The 13,291-nt window shown below is 38.1% G+C and overlaps 1 protein-coding gene across 1 annotated transcript; it reads left to right on the top strand.

Annotated features, from left to right (window-relative positions):
• aoc2 (amine oxidase copper containing 2) lies at nucleotides 1-7,675 on the top strand. Its single transcript, XM_053515173.1, has 4 exons — nucleotides 1-1,642; nucleotides 4,114-4,399; nucleotides 5,170-5,302; nucleotides 5,591-7,675. Exons 1-4 carry the CDS (start codon nucleotides 64-66, stop codon nucleotides 5,873-5,875), a joined length of 2,283 nt encoding a protein of 760 aa, XP_053371148.1. The 5' UTR covers nucleotides 1-63; the 3' UTR covers nucleotides 5,876-7,675.
• The last annotated feature ends 5,616 nt before the right edge of the window (nucleotides 7,676-13,291 follow it).

Below are 13,291 nucleotides of genomic sequence, written 5' to 3'. Positions count from 1 at the left end.
GCTCACATCTCATCTCCTCCAGCAAAGACACACCAAGCTGCAGTCCTTCATTTCTCCGGAGCCATGGTTTCTCAAGTGACCAACTCCCTTGTCAAGTGCCTGCTGATAATCCTCGGCCTTGTCTCAATAATCGTGAATATCGTTCTGATATGCCTGAATTCAAACAGGCTTCCAAAATGCCAGATGCAATCACAAGGAAATGTGGCAGCCAACCACACAGACCACAGCTTAATATTCGCTGACCTCACCCCCGAGGAGTACAAGATGGTCCGCGATTACATGTGGGAGCAGAAGGACTTGAAGATTTCTCACTCGGCCTTTGCAAAACCGTCTGAGAACTTCATCTTCTTAATTGACCTTGTGCTTCCAAAAAAAGCAGAAGCGCTGAGTTACTTGGATTCTCAGGGACACAAACCCGTACGTCAAGCCAGTGTTGTGGTGTTTTTTGGAGAATCAAACTACCTCAAAGAGTACATTGTGGGACCTCTGCCTGGTCCTCTCACCCATCAGGATGTCACAAGGGAGAAGTACAAGGTTGAGGGCCTAAAGTTCACAGCTCGACCTGTGACCATTGGAGAGTATGTGCAGATTTTCAAATTGATCTATGGTAAAGTCTTTTACCAGATGAAGACAGAACTGAAGGAGAGCTTTGGCTATGACCCAGAGAACCCAAATCTGAGTATTTTCGAAGGGATGCCCAGAGGAGTAAAATCAGGCGATCGAAAGACATGGATAGGATTTTTTCGTGATTTCAGTGGCATGTACATCCATCCAGTTGGCTTTGAAATTTTAGTCCATCATGAAAGTAAAAACTCTTCGGACTGGACCATTGAAAAGCTCTATTATAATGGCAAGTATTTTGACAGTATTGATAGTTTTAAAAAAAGCTATGCAGCAGGTACTTTGGAAAAGATTGTCTTTAAAGAAGTGTCCAATTTTGGCTCTTTAAAACCAAAGAACAAACCTACGGGACTGGGACCGCATCAGTATTACCTCCAAGGCAAGCGCTTCAGCGTGAAGAACAACCAGGTAATTTACCAGAATTGGAGATTTGCATTTGGTCTAAGTTCACTGACCGGCATGCGAGTGTTTGACGTTCGTTTCAAAGGAGAAAGGATAATCTACGAGCTCAGCGTCCAGGAGGCCATGTCCGTGTACGGCTCCATAACTCCAGGCATGATGCTCACCAAATTTTTGGACACAAGCATCGGCGTTGGCCGCTTCGCACACGAATTGGTCCGAGGCGTCGATTGTCCGTACTCAGCCACTTACGTCGATGTTTACCGCTACATCGATGTCAATGAGACTCAGCTTTTCAGGAACGCCATCTGCGTTTTCGAGCACGATGTGGGACGGCCGCTACGCCGTCACTTTTCAGATTTCTTTCAGAACAGCTATGGAGGCCTGACTAACAGCGCCCTGTACATCCGCACCATCACAGCCATCGGTAACTATGACTACATCTGGGACTTCATCTTCTACCAGAGCGGCACAGTGGAGGCCAGAGTCCACGCAACAGGTTATATTTCATCCTCTTATAAAGTACCTGGCAGTCTCAAGTACGGCCACCAGGTCGCGGAAAATGTGCTTGGAAACATCCATACACACTTCGTTAACTTCAAAGTGGATCTGGATATTTTAGGTAAGTGATTGTTGTGATTAATACCCATATTACATACATATTTGAGTTGAGACATTTTTTTTTTTTCGTTTTAAAGCTGGAGATGATAAATTAAAAATTTTATTAAATATCTAAGTGGAATTAATAATGCATCTACTCCTAAATTCTAGCAATTAAAATTTAAATAAATTTTGAATTGAACTGGCCAGAGAATTGATCTATGTCTGTCACATCATGCCGAATAGCGGCAAAAAGCTTCATTCCTGATTTATTCATCAGTTTATGTGTCCGTATGATGTGCATGTTAGATTCCATTTTATAAAGGAAATCAGATAAAAACCCACTCTATGATTTTAATGTAATTTTCCTTAAAGTTAAAGCAAAAAAATCCCAATTATAAATACAATATTCTTCCTGTATATGGGATCTTACATGTTTAAAGCTATACTTATATTGATGCAAATTAATTTTTCCAGATTTTTTAAATTATTATTATATTTTAATTAGATGTTTTGTTTAAACAAATTTAAAGTTCATGGCAACTTTTCTCATGAGAACAATAGTCAAATAAATTGATTTAAATAAGTATTATCAAAGGTTCCAACTTAAAATGCAAAGTTACACATTTTTATGCAAATGTTTTTCAACAGAGCACATGCAAAAATATTGAAGAAGATTTAGTCAATATAAAATGCCACTGTGTGTAGATATGGCACATGATTTCCTGTTTATTCTGAAAAATTCCTGGTATATTGCAACAACAAGCATATTTTGTACATATGTTGCGTTTTTTGTTGTTTTTAACAAACATTTTATAAGTGCCATGTGTCAAAAATAAAAAAAATTTGAGCCTGCAGAAAAATTAACATCAGTCAAATACTTATTTATTTTCATTATAATACATGAATGTAGTTGTAAGTGTTGCTATGAGTGGATTTTGAGCATTTCATCATTCAACTAATCCAGTGCAAACCCCAAAATAGGCCTACCTATTAAACCAAATCTTAAAATAATCCCTAAATTATTCCTCAAATTTCATTACTTTTTTTAAAACATCATGCTTAGTTTTAAAATCAAGTGAATTTGCATGAAGACCACAGTATAAATATGCGATTTCTTTTTTTTTTTTTCTTGAACAAAATTATTTTAAACATGAAATATTTAAACCAAAAAAGTAAACGTTCAAACTCTTTAAAATATTTCGCATTCAAGATTCTGCCCTTTTTAAATATAAGAAAACTTGGGATTCCCACCATGTTAAGTATATAATCAGATGACAACTTAATGGATTTGATCTAAAATATATCATAAGGTTTTAGGACTCAAAATAGTTGAAACGTTCTACATTTCTGTCAAGTTGTTGTGGGCAATACAACGTCTAATAAAAATTGTTGTAATCATCTCGAAAGAAGAAGGAGGAGCATTTTCACAAGTGCTCTGTTTTAGATCCCACTGTGTGATTCTACAGGGACATGAACATGTTGGATGTATGCAAGTTCAAGACCTTTAGGGGAAAAAAGGATTGATGAACATTTCGGCCCAAACATAAAACATAAACATTTTTTTTTCCCTATTCCAGACATCGTCAATCTGTCAAGATATGTTAGCATTAGCAAAGATAAGCAAACGTCACTTTTTGAAGAGAGATTTAAGACAGTAGAGACAAGAATATGCACATATATCTCTTGAATGGTCTCTTTAAACATTAGCCGTGTGAAAGTTACCTAGCGAGCAAAAGTCGCAAAAGTGAACCTAGTGAAATCTACTTGGTAAAAAAAAAAAAAAGCAAATAAAAATGACCATAGTATGTGAAATCTAACTAGCAAGCTAAAGCTAATCTACGAAAACAGAGCTAATAAAAATAATTTCCAGCAAATGATTTCTTTAAACATAATCACTAACTAGCAAGAAAAAAGCTATCCTTGTGAGTGCAAGCTAATCTAGCATGCAAAAGAAGACTAGCATGCAAAATCTACAGAATGAAGTTTAGCAAAGAAATGTGAAAGACAACTAGCAAGAAAAACAATGAAGCTAGTATGTGAACGCAAATTAGCAAACAAAAGCTACTCTAGTGCTACTCTAGACAACTAGGCTAAAAAAAGTAATGTATTTAAACAGAAACAATTAAAGAGGCAAACGAAAGCTTAGCTAGCATATAAAAAGCAATGTGAAAGCTAAGCTAGTGATGTACCGCTGAGCTAGCAATTTATTAAACCATGTTGTTTCTCTAACATGGAGACTTAATTTGTTAACAGTTGACAATAAAACTGTACAATAAAACAGTTTTTTAAATTGAAGATAATTTTCAGAATGGCTAATTTCTGAAATTTTCTGATTTGGTTGTTCTCGTAATTATTGTTAATATTCTATAATTTTTAGATAGATGCCACCTGTCAGGGGAAACACTTTTCCTGAGCACAGCAGTTCAGCAGCTCACTGTGTGTCCTGTAGGATCCTATTAATAAATAATGTGTGAATTTCTAAACCTGAAGGTGTGAGGAACTCGTTCCAGACCAAAGACATGGAGTATGAGGAGGTGTCTTTGCCCTGGATGCCCGAGCGCAAAGCCAAAATCCCAAAATTGGTGGAGAATGAGATCAGGACTGAACAGGAGGCAGCGCTTCGTCACGGTACTAAAATTCCTCGTTACCTTCATGTGGCCAGCAATAGCAAGAACCGCTGGGGCCACCAACGCTCATACAAGGTGCAGGTGATAAGTTTGGCAGGAGATCACCTCCCAGAGAGCGAGCCAGAGGAGAAGAGCATGTCCTGGGCACGGTGAGGAGACACTTATCTTTATTTCTTGGAAGTTTGGTCTAAAAACAAATCTCTTATATATTTACAGATATTTAAGATGTATACGTATTGTGAAAAATTCTCTTTTTTTGATTTGCACAAAGCTAATAAAACTAAGCAGCATTGGACATTTAAAGATGAATGTCTAAACTCTAGTCACATTCATTCTGGTTATTGTATTCAAGGTATAAATGTAGAATGTAGTGGAGCCTAGTCAGGTTGGTTTTGAAGTCAAAGATGTGCACACCTCTCCCACTGGAATACCCATCTGTCCCACTCAAAGACACGCCCATATGTACCATTTAAAAACATATAACTCTTACTCCCCTCAAATAATACAACCATTCATCCCACTTGACTCGTCTATCTGTCCTGCTCAAAAACATACCTATTTCCCGGATTTTAAAACCGATCTCACTTCCACCTCACCCAATGTCCATATGTCCATTATGGTATGTTCATAATACTATGACTCCACTCCAATAAAACACCTATAATTCCCATTTGACCCACCCATCTGCCCTTCCCAAAGACTTGACCATCCATCCCATTTGAAGACACAGACATCCATAATTCTCTTCGATGGACTTTAAATTCCACTCAAAGACACCTTGTTGTGCTGTTCTCTAAGACACAGCCAGCTGTGAATGAATATGGAATTTTAAATATGACTGAAATAAGTAATATACACACTAAACAGTTCTACCATAACACTTTCTATCATATTTCTTTCCTTCTTTTCATTCTCTTAGGTACAAAGTTGCCATAACAAAACATAAAGACACAGAACAGACCTGCAGCAGTCTGTACAGTCAGAACGACATGTGGAACCCAGTGGTCGACTTCAGCAATTATATCAAGGACAACGAGAACATTAAGAACGAGGTAAGGCTCAGAAAGCGGTTAGCAAATTAATAAAGCCTTTATTTATTATTACTCAAAAGATGATTACATAGAGGTGTCTATTCTACCTTATTTAATTAAGAAAATCTTTTGATTAAAACATTTGTTGAAAGAGTTAGAAGTAAGTTTTCTGAGGACATCAGCATAGTGGGGGTAGAGGATTTATCAAAAGAATTTTCAAAATCAAAAGGGAATTAGAATCATGATTATACTGTAAATAATAAGAATATGCATATTATTAGCTGATTATATTGATCTTTACTTGTTCAGGATCTGGTTGCCTGGGTAACGGCGGGCTTCCTCCACATCCCTCACGCTGAGGACATCCCCAACACGGTCACGGTTGGAAACGGAGGCGCCGTCCTCATCCGTCCGCATAATTACTTCGACGAAGATCCATCCATCCACTCGGCTGATGGCGTCTACATCAGCCCAGGATCGGAAAAAGACTGCGAATACAACAAGATGGCGTGTTTAGACAAACAACTGTGTAGCCCGTCACTGGAGCCGTTTACGTTCGATGGGTTCGAGGGCGTCATGAAATTTGACTATTAAACACAACGTATTATAATGTAGATGTTTGCTGTTTTCTATTTCAATTCCTCTGTTCACAACTATATTTACATTTTCACGCTTAGAATTGTATGATTATACGTCTTCTGTATCTTCTTTTATTTTAGCAACATGAACGTCTATAGGACGAATTGATTTTTACTCACTTTTTAATCGAAACTAAATTGAAGCCACTCAGAAATTCTGTAGAAGTCGTGTGTATTTATTTTCTCTCTTTTCGTTTAAGGTCTTTTTTTATACACAGTTTAGGCAATAACAAAGACATTACAAAGAAAGAGCTACTTCTACCACCTTGAGTATTTTTCTATAACAGCATGTCCCAAATATTCATAATAAATCACAACAGCTTGATTAACCAAATACAGATTTTTCTGGTTAAAGGAGATCCCATCATAGCCCGTGTGGTGTGGTGCAGCGGTAAAGTGCTCGCCCTGTTATCCGAAGACCGCGAGTTAGAATCTTTGGTCATGTTGTAGCCTTTCGCAGCTGGGAGCCTAGAGAGAGCTACATCATACTTTTAATTTGTTTATTGTTGAACGTCCAGGAAACAAGTTAGTTCTTTTTCTCGTGTACGTCATAGCAGCTACAATTTCTTTTATCTTTTCACTAACACAAAGAACCGACACTGGAGACTCCTTCCATAGCATAGAAAACATTACCATTTCAACAATGCTATATCCATTCCTATGGAGCATCCAGCTGTATCCAGCTGTTGTTACTATGGAAACAATAACTCAATGAATAATCAATAAATAATATAATCTGCACCAATTAAAATCCAAAATTAAACAGAGCTATGATGTAAACGTTACATATTGTGCTAATCTAAATTTATTTTAAGGAAGTTTCAAATATTTATTAAGTGCCCCAGATTTACTTATGCTAATGTTTTTCACACTATTTCACAGCACTGTCTCTCTGGTTTGGGGAATTTTTGGGACTGTATATGCGTATACAGTGAGATTGTACAGTCTCAGTCGGGTCCTACATTAGCGCTCATTTTCAGCCTACCTCATTTTAACCAAGACTAATGTAATGTGCAGGTTTATAAAGCATCAGCAGCGGAAAAAAAGTAAAGCTTATCACCGCGTGATCATTAAACAGAGGATCTTAACCTCCTGAGACCAGGACATTACTGTTGTGTACATTTCATTTTCTCCTCCGTGTTACATTTAATTATCAGCGGATAACTATGAACCTAATCGATGCTTTCAAACAAGGAGAAGTTTGGCATTAGAATCGGATTAAACAGCACTCATATGAGGATTGTTTAAAGATATACTTAGACATGGGAGAAACATGAGGATGTTCAGGTCACCAAAGGGTTAATGTTCATGAAACTACTGATCCTACAGCTTGTAACTCTTGCACTGCTTTTCTGATAGTATACATTTTGTTTGTTTAGTATTATTATTATTTACAGTAGTTTGAAGTTGTCTATTAAACAGCATTTACCAGCCAAGTACAAACATTTTTTTTCATGGAAATTGCTAATTATCAGACTTTTACCTTTTTTGTTCCCAAACATGTGAAAATACATTTTATAATAAGCTAAGAAATTATTAAAACTGAAAAAAAAAAAAGCTATAACAAGTCACGACTTTGAGATTTTCAGTTTTCCCTGTACAGGACGGTTTAAAGTTTTTTTTATTTTTATTTTTTTTTTACATAATTTCATGTACATTTTATAATCTATATGCATCTATATGAACTTGTCATTTATGATGTTCTACAGTATGAAAAGCAAAACATAAAGTAAAAATAAATGGAAATGGAATTCCAGTGCAGTGTGTGTGTGTGTGTGTGTGTGTGTGTGTGTGTGTGTGTGTGTGTCCATTTTGTCACAATGTTGGCCAGGAGAAAGATAAAGGATTAATGGCTGTTTTTTCACTAGTGCTCTCCGGTTTATTCAAACACACACATACACACACAAATTTGTTTATTGAGAAGTAGTAAATACAATAAATAAATACATAAATAGGTTTATAGTACATAAACGGATTAAAGGTTTCTTAAAATGTATAAAAAGTCTCTTCAAATGTTTGTTTATAAAAAAGGTTTATTTTGTAAAAACATGGAGGATCAGAGAATCACTGTGCTGTCGGGTTTTACACAGAACCTTTGAAGTTTTATGCAAAAAGAAATTACTGACACTGACAGTCATGTGTAAAAGTTAGTGCCCCTTTTTAACTTTAAAAAAGTTTTTTGTGTAAAAACATTTTAAAAAATAATCTGATCATAGCGGGTCTTGGTACCTTAAACGAACAAGACAAACGTTTTTCACCATGTCATTAATTATTTTGCATGAATCGGACCAGATAGGAAGCTTCATGTGCGCAGGAGTAAGTAGCCTCTGATTCAGTAGCTTGTAGGTCCACTTTTAGCAGCAATAACTTGAAGTCACGGTTTCCAGTATGATTTTATCAGTCTTTAGTATTCACATTGTTTTTGGCCAACATTGCTTCAGTTCACTGAGTTCGCTTCCATTCCTCCTGGCTACCCTTCCGAACAAACTGTTCAGTCTTTTTCGGGGTTTTTTTCCCTAACACGGTGTGATGTTGGGGTGAACGCACTGGGACATCGACTCCTAGGAATTTCAGCAACTGTCTTGAATGCTTTTCGCTTGTGAATAATCTTGTTCACGGTAGAATTTTACTCCAGATTGTTTGGACATTGTTTTATAACCCTTTCCAGATTGGTGTGCAGTAGTACAGTAGTAAGGGGGTACTTAGTATTGCCCTCATGATTTTTTCCTTAATGCTTCATTTTTGTTTAATAATTAACAGTTCAGTAAAAAAAAAAGTTGTATGTTGTTATTCAGTGGAAGTTGTCTGATACCAAAACCCGCTAGAATCAGATTATTTTAATTGAGTTTATTTACAAGAAAAAACAGAGAAGTAACAGGGGGGCACTAACTTGACTGTGACATGACTGTGTTCTTTACAGGGAACATAAGAGCAAACACGCACTACAGGCAATTTAGAAATAACAGTTAGCCAACCATATATGTCTTAAAGAGAACCAGAGTACCTGATTGTGACCCATCGAGCACAAGGAGATCATGCAAACTCCACGACATAGACTCGAAGGGAATTTAACCTTTAACCTTGGAGGCACGAGACGATAGTGCTAACCGCTACGCCACCGTGCAGCCTAGAAAACAAATAACCTAGCCAAAATATTATTTCTGAACATTTTATTGGAGATTTTTGAAAAAAGAGCTAAAACACAGAACCCTATCAAATAGAGTTCCAAGATTTTATAACCATGTTTGTTTTTAATGGTTTGTTAAATAAACATTTATTTGTAACAGCAGGCGGTGAGATCAAGACCTTTAGACATGGATGATCCCACAAACGATGCTACTGTATAATATATCCCAAGGTATCTGTCCCTGTGTCACAAGCTTTAAACTTCCTGGAGGACTTGCAGTTTCTCCTGACACAATCGTGGTATACTAATGGACGATCCTTCTCACCCCACACCGCTAACCGGACTTTGCCATCCAGGTTTCTGCTTTGCAACAACAGTGGGATTTCTCCGTTTCTGTCCACTCAGGTGCCTGATAAGTTTCTTTGTCATCTTAAGATTAACCTCGTGCAACTCTGGTCTCGTCGGGTCTTCCACTGAGCACCATCAGACCCTTGCAAGTCGTTCAGTTTACTGTACACCCTTGGCACCCGGTGAGCCGCACTGGCTCAGCGATTAGGCCTCAGGAACTCTGCGAGGTTTTTGAACACTCCATGAGCCCAAGTGCTACAGTACATACTCTCGTCTAGGTTGTACCACTTGGGATCCTTACCCAGTGTAAGTATCTATCTAATGACGGAAACTTCAAAGCACTTTTGTAAGTCGCTCTGGGTAATAGCGTCTGCCAAAAAAAATGCAAATGTAGTGTTTCAGCACTCCTAGGTAACAATAAAGGAGAATACCATCACCTTGTTTGTCCTCAGCTCTCAGTTAAGTGTCACTCAGAAAATGATTTGCGAGCAATAAAAGTAAAGGCTGTATTCCTAGAGATCACACGGGATGGCTGTATTTGGAGCTGGGGTTAGCTGCAGGGCTATGTATGGCAGCACCTCTGGTGTTTGTGACAGTTTTGGAGTTGCTTCAAAGCGACCTGTCGGAGTGATGAAATAGAAAATGGTGAGAAAAAGCAGACTGAGAGACATCTCCAGAGGGAGGATTAGCAAGTCAAACACATTGCTATCGTAGCAGCTAATGGGTTGTACAGTCAATATTTTGATGTGTTTTTCTAAATCGGTCCATCTTCACAAAAGGAATGTTTGTTTTCCATGATATCATACTGTATATTTTTTCTTGATAAGCTAAAATCTCAGTGATGTTTGTTGTTGTTGTTGTTGTTTTTTCATGTTCAACCCTAACTCAGACAAGGTCACCAAAATATATTTCTTTCCTCTAACTTTCTGCCTCGAATCATATTCAACAAACCAACAACACTTTAACATGCTTGTATGGTTTAGGACACAGTTTTAAGACGTCCCGTCATCTAAAAACACAAACTAAAAATTCCCATAGAGCCAAGCACTTACTGTAGGAGTTATGAGGGCGGACATCATGGCCAAACAAAATAATCTGTATTCCCTTAGTGTCCGTCTGCGAAAGTTTGTGTGATGAATTGCAGCGGGAAGCTAGAAGTGATGTTGAAGATAAAGTTCCCCTTTAAATGTGAATTTCTAACTATAAACTCTGCTGTATTAGGAAGTTATTGTTTTTTTTTTTTTTAAAGGTTGATAACATCTGATCATGTAATTATGGGAAATATTTTTAGAAGCATGTTTAAAAATCTACCATGATGCAATGCTTATTCAGTTTAATCTTCTTCTTCTTCTTTGTCTTTGGGCTGTTCCCTTTCAGGGGCGAATCATCTGCCTCCATCTAACCCTATCCTCTGCATCCTCTTCTCTCACACCAACTAACTTCATGTCCTCTCTCACTGCATCCATAAATCTCCTCTTTGGTCTTCCTCTAGACCTCCTGCCTGGCAGTTCCAACCTCAGCATCCTTCTACCGATATATTCACCATCTCTCCTTTGAACATGTCCAAACCACCTCAATCTGGCCTCTCTGACTTTATCTCCAAAACATCTAACGTGGGTTGTCCCTCTGATGAACTCATTCTTGATCCTATCCATCCTCGTCACTCTCAAAGAGAACCTCAACATCTTCAGCTCTGCTACCTCCAACTCTGCCTCCTGTCTTTTCTGTACTCAGTTTAATATGTTCAATAATAAATACATTCTGCACACTTCTTGAGTTGAAAATGGTAACTAATTTGAGAAAGCAAGCATGAAATATTTGTGTATTTATGAATAATTGTGTATTGCGTCACCATAAGATAAGACACGGGTCGTTAGAGCAAACACATCCACAGCAGTCTGAGATAAAATATCCAAACTGAGAGCCCAGAGTTATGCACTAAAGTTATTGACTAAAAGCGATGTTATAAACAGTTATGTGCCAGATTTACTTAAAATATTTTTAGGTGTTTAATCGAGCCAGTTTTACAGTACATGATTTCTCATGATCCAAAAGACATAATAATCTGCTCCGGTTGCTTTTAAAACATGATCCATCATTCCCTAGCTTCAAGCTGGTTTTTGTTATGCTGTTATGTGTGTGTTTTCCAGCTGTGCATCGCTTTCCAACAGTACATTATAAAAACATGTTTTCCCTGCAAGCCGACGGGAATAATAAGCTCGGTGTAAATGATTCTTGCCCAAGAAATGCAGAGGATGAAAAATTGCAGCCATCTCAGAGAGGGGGGAGGTTCCTAGAAATTCCTGTAGGTCTCCAGGTCCAGGCCCAGGCCCAGCTTTCAAAACACTGGGGGAGCCATATGGAGGTCATGTGCACTCATTTTCTTCACTATCTCAACATTCTCATAGGAACAGCTCCCATTTCAGATAAAAAAGGGCATGAAGAACATGCTGGGAGTGTGAGAAGGGGGTCTGTGACTTTTGCAGGATGTAATTGTGTGCAACCCGTTATGCACGGTTGGATCCAGGAACTGGGGCGTAGCACCAAGTACTTAAGTATTTGACCACCAGAGATTTCTCCAACAAGATTCCAACTTTGGAGTGTTATGTAAAAATAATCAACAGCAGAGTTTCTGCAACAGAACGTTCTGAACTGTTCTCTATTCTGCTTAGTCCCTCGCCCTTTTTCCCACACTACAGTATGATAATATTTTCATTTTTATAGTTTGTAGATACAGGCTGGTGGTGTATTGGTTAGCACTGTCGCCTTGCACCTCCAGGGTTCGGGTTCGATTCCTGGCCAGGCTCGATTCCTGTCTCTGTGTGCATGGAGTTTGCATGTTCTCCCCGTGCTTGGTGGGTTTCCTCCCACAGTCCAAAGACATGTAGGTTAGGCTGATTGGCATTCCCAAATTAATCGTAGTGTGTGTATGTGTGTGCTCTGCAGTGGATTGCCACCCTGTCCAGGGTGTACCCCGCCTCGTGCCCTAAGTCTCCTGGTATAGGCTCCAGGTTCCCGCGACCCTAAATACAGGATAAAGCGGTATAGACGATGAGTAAGTGAGTGAGTTTGTAGATATTACTTACAGTTTATTTTTTATCCCTCACCAGCCTCTGAAAAACAGCCATGTGTACAAAGCCCTGACACTGGAGACTCCTTCCATAGACATTATCTCCTTGGAGAAAACTTTAACTTTGATTAATAATTACACACTTTTACTATAGAAACACTAATGTATTCGAAAGAGCGAATAAAATAAACTTGTGATGTGTAGCTGCTCTGCTGCCATTAATTAACACCTCTTGACCAATCAGGTTCCACAATTCAGGAACGAAATCCAAAACATCTGCACTGAAACTGCTAAGCAATGGAAACGCTTCTAACAAACAATCTTTCATTATGCAGTATGTACACACTTAAAGAAATGCACACTATGTCCCTAACCCCTGCAACGTCACTTTTAAATAAATAACGTGGTAAATTTCCGTAGAGAATTCGAATGTAAACGTTTTCAACAAGCAGCTGTGCTGCACAATAAAAACAACTTGTTCCAACAAACACAAGCTGAGACAGCCGTCCATGTAGCATTACACTACTGCTTAACTACTAACAGATGTTTTGTTCATGGTTATTAGATTTAAGTAACGGGACATTTTTGCAATAAAAAAAAAAAAGGAATATTCAGATGGATTTTATTTTCATGTGAGAAAATTCAGGAGGAACTCATTTCAGGGTGGCTTTATAAGACTTTATAACAGCATTTTATGTCTTAGATTTTTTTTCTTCTTTTAAGTTTAACTTGTGCACCTCCAGGTCTTGGGTTCAATTCCCACATCGAGTCTGTGTGCATGGAGTTTGCATGTGCTTGTTGGGTTTCCGGTTTCCTCCCACAGTTCA

Source organism: Clarias gariepinus, chromosome 16 (assembly GCF_024256425.1).
Source record: "Clarias gariepinus isolate MV-2021 ecotype Netherlands chromosome 16, CGAR_prim_01v2, whole genome shotgun sequence".
In the NCBI taxonomy this organism is placed as follows: domain Eukaryota; kingdom Metazoa; phylum Chordata; class Actinopteri; order Siluriformes; family Clariidae; genus Clarias; species Clarias gariepinus.
The sequence above is the reverse complement of the archived record's forward strand: the minus strand, read 5'-3'. Positions and strand labels throughout refer to the sequence as shown.